Source organism: Salvelinus sp. IW2-2015, linkage group LG9 (assembly GCF_002910315.2).
Source record: "Salvelinus sp. IW2-2015 linkage group LG9, ASM291031v2, whole genome shotgun sequence".
Taxonomy (NCBI): domain Eukaryota; kingdom Metazoa; phylum Chordata; class Actinopteri; order Salmoniformes; family Salmonidae; genus Salvelinus; species Salvelinus sp. IW2-2015.
In genome coordinates, this window is record NC_036849.1 from 7,456,292 (window position 1) to 7,475,333 (window position 19,042).

At 42.7% G+C, this 19,042-nt stretch overlaps 1 protein-coding gene across 3 annotated transcripts in view; it reads left to right on the plus strand.

Annotated features, from left to right (window-relative positions):
- mipol1 (mirror-image polydactyly 1) overlaps nt 1-19,042 on the plus strand; it is a 73,946-nt gene that overhangs the window by 2,868 nt on the left and 52,036 nt on the right. For all 3 annotated transcript variants that reach the window (XM_023994108.2, XM_023994107.2, XM_023994109.2), the window contains exon 2: nt 12,300-12,391. In XM_023994108.2, the coding sequence (XP_023849876.1) occupies nt 12,382-12,391 (10 nt within the window). In that variant the 5' untranslated portion in view covers nt 12,300-12,381. The remainder of the gene's footprint in view (nt 1-12,299; nt 12,392-19,042) is intronic.

Sequence of the window (19,042 nt, forward strand, 5' to 3'; positions counted from 1 at the left end):
TTAACGCCAATGTGCAAAACTGATGTCAAAGCTGATGTGCATACCTATATAACGTAATGATGCCAAGTAAAATGTTGCCTTACACGTGCAACACAGCATTCCTAACCTAGCTCACAATGTCTGCTCTGTGGATCGAGCAGTCAATAAGTCGAGCAGTCATTTGAAAGAGTAAGAACATTTCAGCGAGACAACTCAAAGGAGAAATCCATTAACGCCAAGATAAGGGAATTCATTGCCCTTGACAATCAACCATTCTCTGTCGTGGATGATGTTGGCTTTCGCCAACTGGTCTAGCACCGGTACACATGTTGCCCTACCAGAGTTGCACAGTAATAGCATCACTGCTATTAGCTTCATGACATTTTATGGAACGCCGTTTGGGTTTTTGCGTCTCAAAAAAGATACACGTCAAATAACACTATTTGACGCGTTAAATAAGCTTTTAATTTGACGCATCAAATAACACAGTTCTATTATAGAATGTTGTGTGTTCTGAATTTGCACGTGCAAGCCAAGCGCCACCACTACTATCAGTAGCAGTCAAAGCTGTACAAAAAAGTCTGCAAACAACCAAACACCGGCCACGAATGATGTGTTTACAATACCGAGTTGGTGGTAAAGGATTATTTGTTTGACCGCAACTTCTGGGGTAGCTAGCTTTAGCTTGGCACCTAGCTAGCACCAATACAACCAGCCTGAAAACAATGACCAGTAGAAACAGTAGTCATTTTCATTATTCTTAGCAATGATTTAGGAATCCTTGTGAGTAAGTATTAGCTAGGTAGCCACTTGTTGTTCGCCTATTGAAATTGAACTTCAGTTCATGAAATTAAATAGATAGCCAGCCACTTAACCCTGTTGCCCAAAGCTAACGTTATAAGCAGCCAGCTAGCTTCATCTGGCTAATGAGGCCTGACCGGACCGGGTTATGTGTTGTGAAGTTAGTCATAATAAGGATTAGGCACAATAGTGGAATTTGCGGTTTGCCTTCAAAATAAAAGTACCTCTTTGAAAGTGATGCAGAAGGTTACAATTGGTGGAATCATGCCATATTTAGACTAGATAATGTTAAACAAGGTTGGAATGTGAAGCAAGGAAATGGGGTATCAGTCTACTCGGTGACACCCACAGAACACAACTGTGAAGAGTTTACGCAAATATTAGCATTGTAGCTCTTATCGCGGGACTGTGACTGTGTGAAATCACCTCCCCAGTCAGGCTATTGTGTGTATTGACATTGATATTGCACTGTACAGCTTTACCTAAGGATTGGGGATCAATGAATATAATATATTTTTTCCCAATGTCCTCCTCAGAGTTATCAGACTCCAAAACATCCACGCAGTATTGTTTTTCTTTGGGAATAGTGTTCAATACACATAGGTTGACAATAAATGTGGCTCAATTCACAGTTGTTTCAGTTGCATAATAGCTACTATGCTAATGTACTCTGGGTGTCACTGAGTAGACTGATACCCCATGTCAATGAGCCACAATCCATAGGTAAGGCTGTACAGTGAAATAAGTAAATCAAATCAAATCAAATCAAATTTTATTAGTCACATACACATGGTTAGCAGATGTTAATGCGAGTGTAGCGAAATGCTTGTGCTTCTAGTTCCGACAATGCAGTAATAACCAACAAGTAATCTAACCTAACAATTCCACAACTACTACCTTATACACACACACAAGTGTAAAGGGATAAAGAATATGTACATAAAGATATATGAATGAGTGGTGGTACAGAACGGCATCGGCAAATAGTGCGTAGATGGTATAGAGTACGGTATATACATATGAGATGAGTTACTGTAGGGTTAGTAAACATAAAGTGGCATAGTTTAAAAGTGGCTAGTGGTACATGTATTAACATAAAGATGGCAAGATGCAGTAGATGATATAGAGTACAGTATATACATAGAATGGGTAATGTAGGGTATGTAAACATTATATTAAGTGGCATTGTTTAAGTGGCTAGTGGTACATTTTTACATAATTTCCATCAATTCCCATTTTAAAGTGGCTGGAGTTGAGTCAGTATGTTGGCAGCGGCCGCTAAATGTTAGTGGGTGCTGTTTAACAGTCTGATGGCCTTGAGATAGAAGCTGTTTTTCAGTCTCTCGGTCCCTGCTTTGATGCACCTGTACTGACCTCGCCTTCTGGATGATAGCGGGGTGAACAGCAGTGGCTTGGGTGGTTGTTGTCCTTGATGATCTTTATGGCTTCCTGTGACATCGGGTGGTGTAGGTGTCCTGGAGGGCAGGTAGTTTGCCCCCGGTGATGCGTTCTGCAGACCTCACTACCCTCTGGAGAGCCTTACGGTTGTGGGCGGAGCAGTTGCCGTACCAGGCGGTGATAAGCCCGACAGGATGCTCTCGATTGTGCATCTGTAGAAGTTTGTGAGTGCTTTTGGTGACAAGCCGAATTTCTTCAGCCTCCTGAGGTTGAAGAGGCGCTGCTGCGCCTTCTTCACAACGCTGTCTGTGTGGGTGGACCAATTCAGTTTGTCCGTGATGTGAACACCGAGGAACTTAAAACTTTCCACCTTCTCCACTACTGACCCGTCGATGTGGATAGGGGGTGCTCCCTCTGCTGTTTCCTGAAGTCCACAATCATCTCCTTTGTTTTGTTGACGTTGAGTGTGAGGTTATTTTCCTGACACCACACTCCGAGGGCCCTCACCTCCTCCCTGTAGGCCGTCTCGTCGTTGTTGGTAATCAGCCTACCACTGTAGTGTCATCCGCAAACTTGATGATTGAGTTGGAGGCGTGCATGGCCACGCAGTCGTGGGTGAACAGGGAGTACAGGAGAGGGCTCAGAACGCACCCTTGTGGGGCCCCAGTGTTGAGGATCAGCGGGGTGGAGATGTTGTTACCTACCCTCACACCTGGGGCGGCCCGTCAGGAAGTCCAGGACCCAGTTGCACAGGGCGGGGTCGAGACCCAGGGTCTCGAGCTTGATGACGAGTTTGGAGGGTACTATGGGTGTTAAATGCTGAGCTGTAATCGATGAACAGCATCTCACATGGGTAATTTCCTCTTGTCCAGATGGGTTAGGGCAGTGTGCAGTGTGGTTGCGATTGCGTCGTCTGTGGACCTATTGGGTCGGTAAGCAATTGGAGTGGGTCTAGGGTGTCCGGTAGGGTGGAGGTGATATGGTCCTTGACTAGTCTCTCAAAGCACTTCATGATGACGGAAGTGAGTGCTACGGGGCGGTAGTCGTTTAGCTCAGTTACCTTAGCTTTCTTGGGAACAGGAACAATGGTGGCCCTCTTGAAGCATGTGGGAAAGCAGACTGGGATAAGGATTGATTGAATATGTCCGTAAACACACCAGCCAGCTGGTCTGCGCATGCTCTGAGGACGCGGCTGGGAATGCCGTCTGGGCCTGCAGCCTTGCGAGGGTTAACACGTTTAAATGTTTTACTCACCTCGGCTGCAGTGAAGGAGAGCCCGCAGGTTTTGGTAGGGGGCCGTGTCAGTGGCACTGTATTGTCCTCAAAGCGGGCAAAAAAGTTGTTTAGCCTGTCTGGGAGCAAGACATCCCTGGTCGCGACGGCTGGTTTTTCTTTTTGTAATCCGTGATTGACTGTAGACCCTGCCACATACCTCTTGTGTCTGAGCTGTTGAATTGCGACTCGATTTTGTCTCTGTACTGGGACTTAGCCTGTTTGATTGCCTTGCGGAGAGAATAGCTACACTGTTTGTATTCGGTCATGCTTCCGGTCACCTTGCCCTGGTTAAAAGCAGTGGTTCGCGCTTTCAGTTTCACGCGAATGCTGCCGTCAATCACGGTTTCTGGTTTGGGAATGTTTTAATCGTTGCTGTGGGTACGACATCGTCAATGCACTTCCTAATGAACTCGCTCACCGAATCAGCATATTCGTCAATATTGTTGTTGGACGCAATGCGGAACATATTCCAATCCGCGTGATCGAAGCAGTCTTGAAGCGTGGATTCAGATTGGTCGGACCAGCGTTGAACAGACCTGAGCGCGGGAGCTTGTTGTTTGAGTTTCTGTTTGGTAGGCTGGAATCAACAAAATGGAGTCGTGTCAGCTTTTCCGAAAGGGGGGCGGGGGAGGGCCTTATATGCGTCGCGGAAATTAGTATAACAATGATCTAGGGTTTTTCCAGCCCTGGTAGCACAATCGATATGCTGATAGAATTTAGGGAGTTTTGTTTTTAGATTAGCCTTGTTAAAATCCCAGCTACGATGAATGCAGCCTCAGGGTGTGTGGTTTCCAGTTTACAAAAGTCAGATAAAGTTCGTTCAGGGCCATCGATGTGTCTGCTTGGGGGGGGAATATATACGGCTGTGATTATGATTGAAGAGAATTCCCTTGGTAGATAATGCGGTCGACATTTGATTGTGAGGAGTTCTAGATAGGTGAACAGAATGACTTGAGTTCCTGTGTGTTGTTATGATGATCACACCACGTCTCGTTAATCATAAGGCATACCCCCCGCCCCTCTTCTTACCGGAAAGATGTTTTGTTTCTGTCGGCGCGATGCATGAAGAAACCAGCTGGCTGCACCGACTCCGTTAGCGTCTCTTGAGTTAGCCATGTTTCCGTGAAGCAGAGCACGTTGCAATCCTGATGTCTCTCTGGAATGCTACCCGTGCTCGGATTCGTCAACCTTATTGTCAAGAGACTGGACATTGGCGAGTAGTAATGCTAGGGAGTGGAGCGCGATGTGCCCGTCTCCGAAGCCTGACCACGAGACTGCCTCGTTTGCCCTTTTTCGGCGTCGCACAGGGTCGCCGGCTGGGATCAGATCCATTGTATTGGGTGGAAGGCAAAACACTGGATCCGTTTCGGGAAAGTCATATTCCTGGTAGGAACGATGATGAGTTGACGTTAATCGTATATTCAGTAGTTCTCCCGACTGTATGTAATGAAACCTAAGATTACCTGGGGTAGCGATGTAAGAAATAACACATAAAAAACAAAATACTGCATATTTTCCAAGGAAGCGCGAAGCGAGGCGGCCATCTCTTTTCGGCGCCGGAAGTATGTCCCAATGCAATTCTAAAGTCTAATACATCCAGTGCGATTTCAACAGATTTTGTCAAATTAACAAAATATTTCTTTTGTTGATTTTATATAACAACATTCCAACCTCGTTTAGCATGATCTATTCAATTCTGGCATAATTCTACTATTTGTTTTTCATTTGCATCACTGTCAATTATATGCTTTTAATTTGAAGGCGAACCGCAAAGTCCACTATTGTGGCTAATCCTTCTTGTGGCTAACTTCAACATAGATGGGTCCGACCACCATTAATCAAATAAGGACTGTCTTATAAATTAGGGTTATTTTAGATGATGACACCTAGCTATATAGTAGGCTAGCTAACTATAGCTACTGAACAGATTTATTGTCGTTTTGCTATGTTTTTGGGGAAGAACATTGTTTGCATCCATGAGCTAGCTAGCTTTTTTTATGACCAGCACTGTAGGTGCGCGATAAAACTTTACCAGCATCATAGCATACGTATCGATGAATCGTTGTGACAAATTAAATACGAGTGATAGTGTAATCAATGTGTAATAACTATGTAAAAAATGAATGAACGCATTCAATTATTATGTGACGTGCAGTCATATTCAGGTCCTGATTGGTCAACAAGCTTATTTGACACGTCAAATAGTGTTATTTGACACGCAAAGACCCAAACAGCTTTCCATAGTATGAGAGATCCTGGTTGAGAATGAAACAACTGAAGAAATGCACAACGAAACAGCACATCAAGTATGTGAAAGAAATAGGTTTTGATTATGTTTTACTGGTAATGGGGACATGCGTAAATGCCAACAAAATAACTTTTTGGTTGGTGTGTGTGTGTGTAACCTTTATTTAACGAGGCACGTCAGTTAAGAACAAATTTGTATTTACAATAGCGGCCTACCCCGGCCAAACCCGAACGACGCTGGGCCAATTGTGCGCCGCCCAATGGGACTCCCAATCACGGCCGGATGTGATACAGCCTGGATTCAAACCAGGGACTGTAGTGAAGCTTCTTGCACTGAGATGCAGTGCCTTAGACCGCTGCGTCCATGTGTGTGTGTTAACTATTTAAATGTACTAGAATGCTTAAAAGGCCTCAAAAATGTTAAATATCGGTATAAGGTTTTTTGGCCAGGAAAATATTGGATATCGGTATCGGACAAAAATGTCATATCGGTGCATCACTAATGATGATGGTTATGAAATAAACCAAAACTTGTTTCTCAAAAGTGTAGAAGGTTGTGAACTCTGCAAACAACGTTTCCACTCTGAGAATGAGAACGGTAAATGACTAATTAATCGATACATTAACAGAAATGAATGTAACCAAATGATGGGGATTAACGTTACATTTACTACTGGAGACGTGATGGGGAACTGATCAAAATCAAAAGGCACAATTCACACAATGAAACAATGAATGAGCAAGAAGAGCAGGAGACAGCTGAGCCATTCTGGAGAGAGACTCCCCTATATCTTCGCCACACACCCCTCCCCTTCTTCTTGTCTCAACATTTTAAATTATACTCTGACACATTATCTTCACACATATTTTAGATGCTTTTCACTGACAGCCACAACTCAATAATCAGCTAGGCCTATTTGTCACGTTCCTGACCTATTGTTCCTTTTTCTGTTATTTATTTAGTTGGTCAGGGCGTGAGTTGGGGTGGGTTGTCTTTGTGTGTTTTTGTTTAGTCTAGGGGTGTTGTATGTGTATGGGGTAGAGAGGAGTCAGGTTGTCTAGTTATGTCTATGGCTGCCTAGATTGGGTCTCAGTCAGAGACAGCTGTCATTCATTGTCTCTGATTGGGAGCCATATTTAAGGCAGCCATAGGCAGTAGGTTTTTGTGGGTAGTTGTCTATGTTGAACGTTTGTTGCTTGTCTGTGCACTTACGTTATTTAGCTTCACGGTCGTTTGTTGTTTTGTTAGTTTGTATATAGTGTTCGTTTTGTGTTTTCTCTCTCTTCTCAATAAAAGAAGATGTATTTTGCACACGCTGCGCCTTGGTCCAATCTCTGTCAAGAAGACGATCGTGACACTATTGCCACGCGCGATGCCCAAATTACAGGCTTCCCAAATAGGCATAGGCCTACGAGCTTGTGATTTGAAATAATCCACAGCTATTTTTTTAAATGAGCTAATGGTCCTTGATTCCTCTGTGGCTAAGTCATGCTTTCTGGAAAACTATTTTCAATTATTTTAATTGTTTCTGTATATACGAGTATTGATCATTTTGGCAAATGTATTTCAATTCAGTTCCCTCTTGGACCCACAACTATGCCATTAGACTCCCCCTCTTTCTAAGTTTCTCACAGAGATTTTCATCTCTGTCACATATGGAACTGCTATCAGGTGCGCTGTTTAGAATGGTGTTTTCCCGCGAATTGCATTTTGGCAAATGTTTGAAAATGACATTTTATTGGCTGCTTTGTTACATGAGTTGCATGTTCTGTTAAAATAGATTACCATAATGTAAATGTGATTTCTGAGCACTGTCATTCTAAGCTCCGTGGATGAACGCCCTAATGGGTTATGCACCCAATGTATATGGTTCCGGTAAATATCTCAAATGGCTTGTAAATTAAAATCTTCCCAGTCACGTTGTCAGGCGCCACATTTTCCTAATGGAAACCCTGCCAGGGTGTCAAAAACACTTCGAAATTTGACGTTTTGAGCAGCTTAGAAATGTGACATTTGGAGAAACGTGGATAAACATCTAATACTGCAGTGAGACTGTGAGAGCTTGTTGTGTTTACTATCTAGTACCTCAGAGAGAGAGAGACCCGAGAGCTGTAAGTGAGGTTGTGGTACACATAGAGTTGAAGTCGGAAGTTTACATATGCCTTAGCCAAATACATTTAAACTCAGTTTTTCACAATTCCTGACATTTAATCCTAGTAAAAATTCCCTGTCTTAGGTCAGTTAGGATCGCCATATTATTTTAAGAATGTGAAATGTCAGAATAATAGTAGAGAGAATTATTTATTTCAGCTTTTATTTTTCATCACATTCCCAGTGGGTCAGAAGTTTACATAACCTCAATTAGTATTTGGTAGCATTGCCTTTAAATTGTTTAACTTGGGTCAAACGTTTCGGGTAGCCTTCCACAAGCTTCCCACAATAAGTTGGGTGAATTTTGGCCCATTCCTCCTGACAGAGCTGGTGTAACTGACTCAGGTTTGTAGGCCTCCTTGCTCGCATACGCTTTTTCAGTTCTGCCCACAAGTTTTCTATAGGATTGAGGTCAGGGCTTTGTGATGGCCACTCCATACCTTGACTTTGTTGTCCTTAAGCCATTTTGCCACAACTTTGGAAGTATGCTTGGGGTCATTGTCCATTTGGAAGACCATTTGCGACCAAGCTTTAACTTCCTGACTGATGTCTTGAGATGTTGCTTCAATATATCCACATAATTTTCCTGCCTCATGATGCCATCTATTTTGTGAAGTGCACCAGTCCCTCCTGCAGCAAAGCCCCCCACAACATGATGCTGCCACCCCGTGCATCACAGTTGGGATGGTGTTCTTTGGCTTGCAAGCCTCCCCCTTTTTCCTCCAAACATAACGATGGTCATAATGGCCAAACAGTTTTATTTTTGTTTCATCAGACCAGAGGAAATTTCTCCAAAAAGTACAATCTTTGCAGCTGCAAACTGTAGTCTGGCTTTTTTATGGCAGTTTTGGAGCAGTGGCTTCTTCCTTGCTGAGCGGCCTTTCAGGTTATGTCGATATAGGATTCGTTTTACTGTGGATATAGATACTTTTGTACCTGTTTCTTCCGCATCTTCACAAGGTCCTTTGCTGTTGTTCTGGGATTGATTTGCACTTTTCGCACCAAAGTACGTTCATCTCTAGGAGACAGAGCGCGTCTCCTTCCTGAGCGGTATGACGGCTGCTGGTCCATGGTGTTTATACTTGCGTACTATTGTTTGTACAGATGAACGTGGTACCTTCAGGCGTTTGGAAATTGCACCAAGGATGAACCAGACTTGTGAAGGTCTACAACTGTTTTTCTGAGGTCTTGGCTGATTTCTTTTGATTTTCCCATGATGTCAAGCAAAAGGCACTGAGTTTGAAGGTAGGCCTTGAAATACATCCACAGGTACACCTCCAATTGACTCAAATGATGTCAATTAGCCTATCAGAAGCTTCTAAAGCCATGACATAATTTTCTGGAATTTTCCAAGCTGTTTAAAGGCACAGTCAACTTAGTGTATGTAAACTTCTGACCCACTGGAATGTGATACAGTGAATTTTAGTGAAATAATCTGTCTGTAAACAATTGTTGAAAAATGACTTGTCATGTACAAAGTAGATGTCCTAACCGACTTGCCAAAATTATAGTTTGTTAACAAGAAATTTGTGGAGTGGTTGAAAAACGAGTTTTAATGACTCCAACCTAAGTGTATGTAAACTTCCGACTTTAACTGTACAGGGTGCATGCTTCTTTCCCATTGGCTGTTCATGACAGTTGAATTGAGTTGATTGTTAATTTGACCAGGATGTTCTTTAAGATGCTGTGAGACGTGTTGTCGTGGATATGTATCAAATTGCAACTGAGGTGCCCAGAACAGTAGCTATTCAGTGTCACTACAGCACCCAGGTGGAATTCCAGTTGGCTGATGTCTACAAAAATAAGAGCTTACGATGTTAGAAATGCATTGCAAAGAGCTAAGCACCAGATATCAAGCTTAAAAAAGGAGCTCTCTGTGAAGTAAGTACCACAGCTCACATGTTGCAATAGCCTACTTTTGTTACAGCTAGGCAGCCTACTTGTCTTCTGAGTTGATATCATGCATGCCGTTGGTTCAGCAAATGTAGAAATGATAGCCTAAAATTGACTTTCAGATTGATTGAAGGTTGTTTTAATGTTTGATTGCCGTCTTTAATACTTTGTGAAGTGCCATCAAGGATTTAAGTCGTTGCAGTTAACTTCAAATCCATAAAGATACTTATTCTTATCATACAAGTAGGTATATCCAAAGTGTTGGGAAATTTGCAATGATCTATAATTCCTAACTGTTAGCCTCTATTGAATGATAAGAGTTTTAGGATTAACTTGAGAAGTATAAAGGCTAATGATCATTTGTTATGTTTGAAATGTGTTACCTCGGTTTCTTGAAATGTGACACCTCTATTCTCAGATAACACAGACCACACAATGCTCAAAGAGAGAGGGAAGCTAATAATACAAGATAAACTTGTAGTTGTTGATAAAGCCTGACCGATATACAGTGCTTTTAGAATGTGTTCAGACCTCTTTACTTTTTCATCAATCTAAACACAATACCCCATAATGTCAAAGCGAAAAGAGTATTTCAGAAAAGTTTGCTAATAAATAAATAAAAACTGATCACATTTACATAATTATTCAGACCCTTTACTCAGTACTTTGTTGAAGCACCTTTGGCAGCGATTACAGCCTCGAGTCTTCTTGGGTATGATGCTACAAGCTTGGCACATCTTTATTTGGGGAGTTTCTCCTATTCTTCTCTGCAGATCCTCTTAAGCTCTGTCAGGTTGGATGGGGAGCGTTGCTGCACAGCTATTTTTAGGGCTCTCCAGAGATGTTCGATTGGGTTCAAGTCCGGGCTCTGTCTGGGCCACTCAAGGACGTTCAGAGACTTGTCCCGAAGCCACTCATGCTTTCTCTTGGCTGTGTGCTTCGGGTCGTTAACCTGTTGGAAGGTGAACCTTTCCCAGTCTGAGGTCCTGAGCAGGTTTTCATCAAGGATCTCTCTGTACTTTGCTCTGTTCATCTTTGCCTCGATCCTGACTGGTCTCCCAGTCCCTGCCGCTGAAAAACATCCCATCAGCATGATGCTACCACCAACATGCTTCCCCGTAGGGATGGTGCCAGGTTTCCTCCAGATGTGACGCGTGGCATTCAGGCCAAAGAGTTCAATCTTGGTTTCATCAGACCATAGAATCTTGTTTCTCATGGTCTGAGAGTCTTTTGGTGCCTTTTGGCAAACTTCAAGCGGGCTGTTATGTGCCTTTTACTGAGGAGTGTCTTCCGTCTGGCCACTCTACCATAAAGGCCTAATTGGTGGAGTGCTGCAGAGATGGTTGTCCTTCTGGATTCTAGAGCTCTCTCAGAGTGACCATCGTGTTCTTGGTCACCTCCCTGACCAAGGCCATTCTCCCCCGATTGCTCAGTTTGGCCATGCAGGCCAGCTCTACCATCAGTCTTGGTGGTTCCAAACGTTTATTTTTTAAATGTAACCTTTATATAACTAGGCAAGTCAGTTAAGAACAATATCTTATTTACAATGACGGCCTACCCCGGCAAAACCCGGACGACGCTGGGCCAATTGTGCGCCTATATTCTTCCATTTAAAAATTATGGAGGCCACTGTGTTCTTGGGGACCTTCAAAGCTGCAGACATTTTTTGGTACCTTTCCCCAGATCTGTACCTCAACACAATCCTGTCTCGGAGCTCTACGGACAATTCCTTCGACCTCATGGCTTGGTTTTTGCTCTGATGCACTGTCAACTGTGAGATCTTATATAGACAGGTTTGTGCCTTTCCAAATCATGTCCAATCAATTGAATTTGCCACAGGTGGACTCCAATCAAGTTGTAGAAACATCTCAAGGATGATCAATGGAAACAGGATGCACCTGAGCTCAATTTCGAGTCTCATAGCAAAGGGTCTGAATACCAATGTAAATAAGGTGTTTTTATTTTTAATACATTTGCAAACATTTCTAAAAACCTGTTTTCATTATAGGGTGTTGTGTGTAGATTGATAAGGAATTGTTTTTATTTAATCAATTTTAGAATAAGACTGTAACGTAACAAAATGTGGGAAAAGTCAAGGGGTCTGAATACTTTCCGAATGCACCGTATATCGGTATCAGTAAGTTTTTGTCCCCCATAAAATCGGTATCGGACCCCAAAAAAACATATCGGTCCGGCTGTTGACAGGAGAATTCGTCATAATGGTTATGTATGTCTTATTAATGTGTTATCAAGTCCTTCAAATAAAGTGCTGCCAGTATTTCCTTATGTCATCTGAAATTATAAGAGCAGCATGGTTGTAAATCTGAGGCCCCCCACCTCAGTCAGGGCACATTGTGAGTGAGATTAGTCAGACGCCGTAATCTGAAAAGCATATGACCTGCTTGATTTGCCACATAAAATCCCTTGAGAGGAAGTTAGTGAAGTCTCAAAACAGTTGAACTGAACTAGTCTGGGATTCTTCTCTTCGAACAGAATGCATGAAACCCAGAGGAGATTCTAACATTCAAACAAGTTCATTCTCATTCATTCCCAGGGAGAGCTGCTTCTCTGACAGCGAAGAGGAACGCAGTCTGTCATGGACACACAGCAAGGAACTCAAAGACTCCCTCGTTGATATGTACAAAGGTAAATAAAAATGTTCAACTATGTATTCTGGTTATTAAGCCAATGTTACACATGTCAGATACTGATTTCCCTGTTGTTATTGTCGACTTTTTGTGAGAGTGGATGTGTAGCAGAATGTTCAAGTAGGATAAACCAGTCTAGAAACGTTGCAATATGTTGTTCTATAAAGATTGAATTGTTCTGTTAAGATAAGATGTAAGACAACCAGAGTGTTTATAGTGAGTCCACTCCATAAGGGAATCAAGAACACATTCTGAAGTGTAGCCTAATAACACAGTTCTAAGTCCTCAACTCAACCACTGTGCATTTTTTTATTTCACCACTGAGTTTCTAAGGCTTCTGAGAAACCGTCCTTTCCTTTTGACACTAGAGACCAATGTGTGTAAGAATTCAATCTTGTGTGGATGATTTTGGTGTTAAATGTAATGCATTCAGAAGAGAGTGTGATGGGTTGGAAGGAATTACCAAAAAGCGCTGTTGGAGGGAAAAAATGATATTTGAAATGTTAGACCCAAATCTCTCCTCAAGAGGGCACACTTGCCATTTCAAATCGTTGTTTGAGAACTTTGGCAGGAAGGAAAACTGAGCCTGAGTTGGACCATCCTTTCTAAAACGTAATAAGTGAAGTTAGACCTTTTTCAAGCCTATTGAAGTGCTCTAAACTGTGGGTGTGACTGACATATGTTTTCCGAACTAGCCTATTCCATTTATCGACAATTATATCAAGTCTTTCTTCAAACAGGAAACAGTTGCATTGTCCTTGGTTCGCTGCTAATCTTCAAAATAAATAGAGTGGAAACAGGGAGCCCATAGGCATAGACAGTCTGAACACCATAACAAACATGTTTGCCAAAAACCTCTTATTACAATTTATTTGACTTAAATTAATATTTTCATCCATATTTTCCAAAACCTTTAGGCCTGTTACTCGTTAGTGTAGATCCTATTAATCCACAGATGTGGTGCTGGTAGTCCTCATTTGACAGTGTTCATCTTCATGACAGTGTGAAGTGTTTAAAAAAGTAGTTTGAATGATAAATGTTGTCCTTTCATAGAGAAACCACGAGTGGTTATCAAGCATAGGGGATTGCTGCAGGACTGGTGGGGGACAAAAACAGGTAGCAGCTACTGCAGCAATCAATAACTGCCCCAAGGCTGGTAGCCTATGCATTTTCCTGTTACAGTAGAGGCTAGTACAGCTGAATAGGAAAATTCCCAACGGTAAGCACTATGTTAATTGAAGCTGTTTTGACCTAGCGGCAGGTTTGTTGCGTTACTGATATGCAGATGTATCCTGCTCCAGCTCTGCTTGTCCTACAACATCCTAGTGCAGGAGGGTGGAGCCCAACGACTGGAGCAAGATGTAGCCCGACACAAATCCTGATATTAATACATGAAGGGCCTCCGAGGAAGGCGTGTCAGCTTGTCTGTGACCGGTACCTTGTCAAAAACTACACCTGGAGGCATTGTGGCTCACATTAATGTCAGCCCTGAGCCCCTGCAGGTACCCCATCAGACCCCAGCAGACACTGGTGGACATACACAGATAATGAAAGCATACAAGGATGACAGGCACATTCGCTCCTAGGTCCCAGCCTCTTGTGTTTCAACCTCTGTGAGACATGAAACCGTCACAGTGTCTCAATCAAGTCTAATCTGTCTTTAGGGGTTCATTTAATCTCTAGTTATTAACCTTTTCCTACAGAGCCTGTGTCTGCGAGCAGCGTTGAGCTCTCAGTTCTCAGATCCTACTAGCAGCCGTTCGTCATCACTAAGCAAATCCCGGATTCTCTTTAAAACAAGAAACACTTTGCTGCGTGGGTCTGTCTGACTCACTTTAATGAGACTGACTCAGGCAGGTGGAACAATGGGTGTCAAATATCCTAACTTGTCTGAATCTTGGACATGAATATGCTTTGAGGATTATCACGCGGTTCGTTCAGATGATTATGTGTCCATCCATAGTTAAGCAACAGTCAGAAATAATCAGAGTGGTTCCTACTTGTCAAAAAAAGGTTAACTTAACATGTTCTGCAAATGGAGAGAATTTGCTGTCTAATAAATATGGGTTATCAGAGATCAAAATAAGTGTGCCTTTTTTCTAAGGGTAGTTAGGAAATGCTGCTTAGGCCTGCCCTATTTATTATGTATTATTATTTGTGTAAATTGAATAAATATGTGTTTGCCTTGACCACCGATAAGTGGATGTTCAATATGAAATCATAGCTCTGTATGAATTTGAGAGTCTAACATTTCCCAGCGACGTAGCTAGCTCTGTTCCAAGTCAAGTGGCAGGGCTACCATTACACTGGACTGAAACACATAGCATCCAGAAGACAGCTTTTTGAACTCGAGTCTGGTATGTCTAATTCCTGTGTATCTTTCTGTCTGCTGACTGCTTTTTCTCACACCGGAGAATTCAAAGTGCAGCCTGCCTTCAAGCCCGGGCCAAATAACAAACAATGTAAAGTTTCCTAGGGAGTTGAATTGGCTCTCTGAACAGGGAGAGAAGAGCTACAGTCCCAGAGACCTTTGTTCTTAGCAGGTGGATCGACCTCTGCCCTAACCCTTACTCCCTCCTACTTCCCCCGCTCTTAGCATCAGTCTCCCAGGCAGGAAATGTAGTGTTTAAACCCATTGGGTCAGTGATACTAACAGCAGCTGGTAACAGTGTGGAAGAAACCGTTTGGTCTCTAGTCTTCCCCCATCATTCACGACCCTCTGCCATGTTCCTCCCAACACCCACCCACCCAGCCTCTCACTGACTCCCCCCTCCACCGGGGCAAGAGGCGCGCTATCGGCACGTTTGGGCTACCATGTGGGTCTGATTGAAATCCTTGGAATTGAGTGTGGTGTGGCCTAACAGGCCGCCCCGCTTCCTAAGTGGGTGGTCTCACTCTGAGCGGTAGGCAGGCACAGGGATTCTCAGCCTCTGTCCCGCTTTGTCTCCCTGTGTTGGTTTAGGGAATAGACACAGGGTGGGCACTGTTAAAACGGTGCCTGGGGTGATTATTCTGATCTGGGAGAGACCATAGCACATACATAGGCTCAAACACACATTGTTGTTGTACAGGTTTTGGATGTTTTTGTGGTTCACTAAATTAAACATCTTAATTATTGAGTTATTCATGTTTTGTTAGCATTTCCCATACAAAATCACTATGTGTAATATAGCCTTAACCTTCCTTGTTGAAAGTAGCTTCTAAAATGAAGCATCTCTGGTGACGATGGATACCCTGTTGTAACTTTAGCCAGCTGCCAGGAAGGGAATGGTGTCCAGTCCAATGTCTTGTTAAGGAATTTAAAATAATTCACCAGGAAATCAGCCTATTGTTTAGTCTCTGCTAGGTCTCAATAACATTGCAGCAATGTTGTGCAAATGCTGCATTGCAAGTCCCCCTCAATTGTGACCACACACCCGATGACCGCCTATGAACCATAGAGAAAAACAAACAGGGCTGGCTTTGCACAAACGGTCACTGCTGTGACCCATGCTCAAACATCAAGTGCTAATGAGGACCTCTTGGTTGTGCTGCTGCTGTCAAACCTGGGTTCAAATAGTATTGTTTTTCTTTCACATGCTTTAAGCTGTAGTTGATTGAGCTTGCCTGGAATACCAGGGGTGTTTGGACTCTTTGGTACTATCCCATTGGTTCCATTGTGCCAGGCTAGCTCAGTCAAGCAATTTGAAATGAAACCAATACTATTTGAACCCAGGTTTGATTGGTTGGTTGTGCTGATGTGATCAACCCACAGCCACATTCACCCTCCAGACGAGCTCTGCAACACACAATGGTGCTGCAAGGCAGTTTTGACGGCTAGGAAAACATGTATTTAAATCCAACTTTGAATATTTTTCTGACCTAAACCCCACCTCCCTTCCTCCCCTTATCATTATATTAGCTACTACAACTTATAGCAAGGCATCTTAGACACTGAAACCTTTTCCTTTGGAAAGAATCCTGGAATGTTTGAGGCTGTTTCCCAAATGGCATCCTATTCCCTACACAGGGAATAGGGTGCCATTTTGGCTATGGTAGGGCTCTGGTCAAAAGTAGTGCACTATGTAGAGTGTAGGGTGGCGTTTAGGACGCTGGCTGAGTGTTGATTCTAGAGCTGGGCCACTTGTCTCCTGCTGGTTGTTCTGAAGGACAGGTCGAAGCCAGAGCATCACTCATCCTTTACAAAAGCGCTTCATTTGGATTCCGTCCTAGCGCATAGCAAAGGTTCCTGTTTATAAGCATGTTAGTAGAGGGATTTTCTTAACAAAAGAAAACACCCCAGTATAAAGTCCTCCTTAACACTAAAATAATCATTGTGTGTGTGTGTGTGTGTGTGTGTGTGTGTGTGTGTGTGTGTGTGTGTGTGTGTACACATTGTGAATCCTCACATTGAAATGTAGTGACTAATGGATTGTGGGTCTAAAAGCAGATGAAATAATAGTTGGACAAATGATGTTCATTGAGGGTACTACTAACTTAGTCCTGTAGTAGTGAGTAATTTAGTGCTGCCTAACAGTTGCATAAAGAACTCAATTTACCCTAACCTGTGGATGTCACAATATTGCACCATGCAGGTATAGAGGGAAAGGTGAAAAGAAGGTAAGGATGTGAAACTGCCTGTCAAAGCCCGGCCACGTCATGTGACCCTGAGTTGACTCCTGAATGCAGGCGGACCCACCCACCTATCCCTCCTCAGTAATTTCTGTAGAGTGACTAATAACATGTCCGTTCTTGTGACACACCACTCTTTACTGGTTTCACAAGCCTGTCGGTTACAATGAGGCTTTGTTTGGTGTTGTTACGATGACACAACATAACACTTTTGCACTTACAACCATATAATTACATATTAGAAGTATTTTGGGTCTCCTGACCCATCCTGGGTTTATTCCCATTGTTTGGCATCATTTATTCATTATCTTCATGAAAATATCAGAATTTCACACTGGAGACACGTAGTTGATTCCACATTGATTTTGATGGTCAATTGATCAATTACGTGAAACAAGTGTTCTGATAGAGAATGTGAAGAAAAAATGACGTTTTCATTTCCCAACAAGAACTAATGTAGCCAAATATGCCGGAACGTATTATCTACTTATGGATAAGCCAAGGTTGTCTGACACAGATTTAGTCTGTTCTGAAGTGCTAGTGTTAAGGTAAGGTAAGCAAGGAAGGACCGGGGATGGGTCCTAAATGCCACACTATCCCCTCTAAAGTCCACTACTTTTGACTTGAGCCTAATACTCCCTAGTCACAAGTGAATATGGTGCCATTTGTAAAGCTAGTTTGTTGTTCTCTGGAATAAAAACGCTTGCGAAATCCTGGCTAACTAGATCTAGACATTTTAGGTAGGGATCCAAAGGAATATGTCTATCTTGCTGAGTGCTGATGAGTAGTTAGCCCTCTGGTTGATGCTTGATAGATCGTCATTATTCAGGCTTTACATTCCCAATAAAGCCTCTGCTAAACCCAAAGCATTGAATATATAATCACATGTGATCGCTGTAATTCAAATAAGCACATTGGATCATGTGAGTGACAATAATTAGAAATCTGATTATCTGCACTGTATTTGCACTCTTGTTAGCTTAGCTGATAAGATTTGTCTTCCTCATTCGTCCAACAGTATTAAGAATTTAAACAAGCCCTTTATAGTGACTAAGGCCATACACACTGTGATGGGTTTGTGTTATCATGTACTTTTAGCCAAGCTTGATTCCCTGTGTAAACGGTGTGTTTGGATAAATGCTATTAGACAGCGTTGACATTGATTCAAATGCAACCGCTTTTGAATTTTACCTCAGACATCAATCTTGGCTTTTTCGTCACTGGTTGTCAGTGCTCCCGAGTGGCGCAGCGGTCTAAGGCACTGCATCTCAGTGCTAGAGGCGTCACTACAGACCCTGGTTCGATTCCAGGCTGTATCACAACCGGCCGTGATTGGGTGTCCCATAGGGCGGCGCACAATTGGCCCAACGTCGTCCAGGTTAGGGTTTTGCCGGGGTAGGCCGTCATTGGAAATATGAATTTGTTCTTAGAATTGAATTTGTTCTTGCCTAGTTAAATAAAGGTTAAATAAAAACAAATCTTCTGAAGAGCTTACAATAGATTTTTAGAGTACTGGTAAGCTGTACTGGTGACTTTTCACTTCCACAAATAGACTTGATATGAAATTGTAACTATACATATAGCTAGCTATAGTTTACTTTTCAAGTTACCATCACAAAAAAATCCTGTATCCTTTTCCTAGGCCTACATACTAAGGCTATGCATCATTTTCCATAAAGCACTTGTGAAAACAGGTTCACTATTTCTCATAGTCACTTTATGTGCAGAGGCTTTAGGATCACCTTTACGTTTTCAACCAGGGATACAATGCAGTAAGTACAATCAGACAGAGCGATGCCTTTTTCTCTCCTGAGTGTGAGATAAGATATTCAGGGGCTGATCTAGCAGTCTGCAGGAGGGTTTCGTGCTCTAAGCTATTCACTCTGCACAGCTGTCACACCTACAAGGGATTGGGAAGGGTGGGCTTGCTTCCTTGGCTCTCCCCAAGCCTCCCGGCTCCCGGATTTTTCTCGCCAAAAATTAGCTGGATCTTTGTGAAAATGAGGCACTCATCCCGGCTGATTCTGCAGGTCATTCC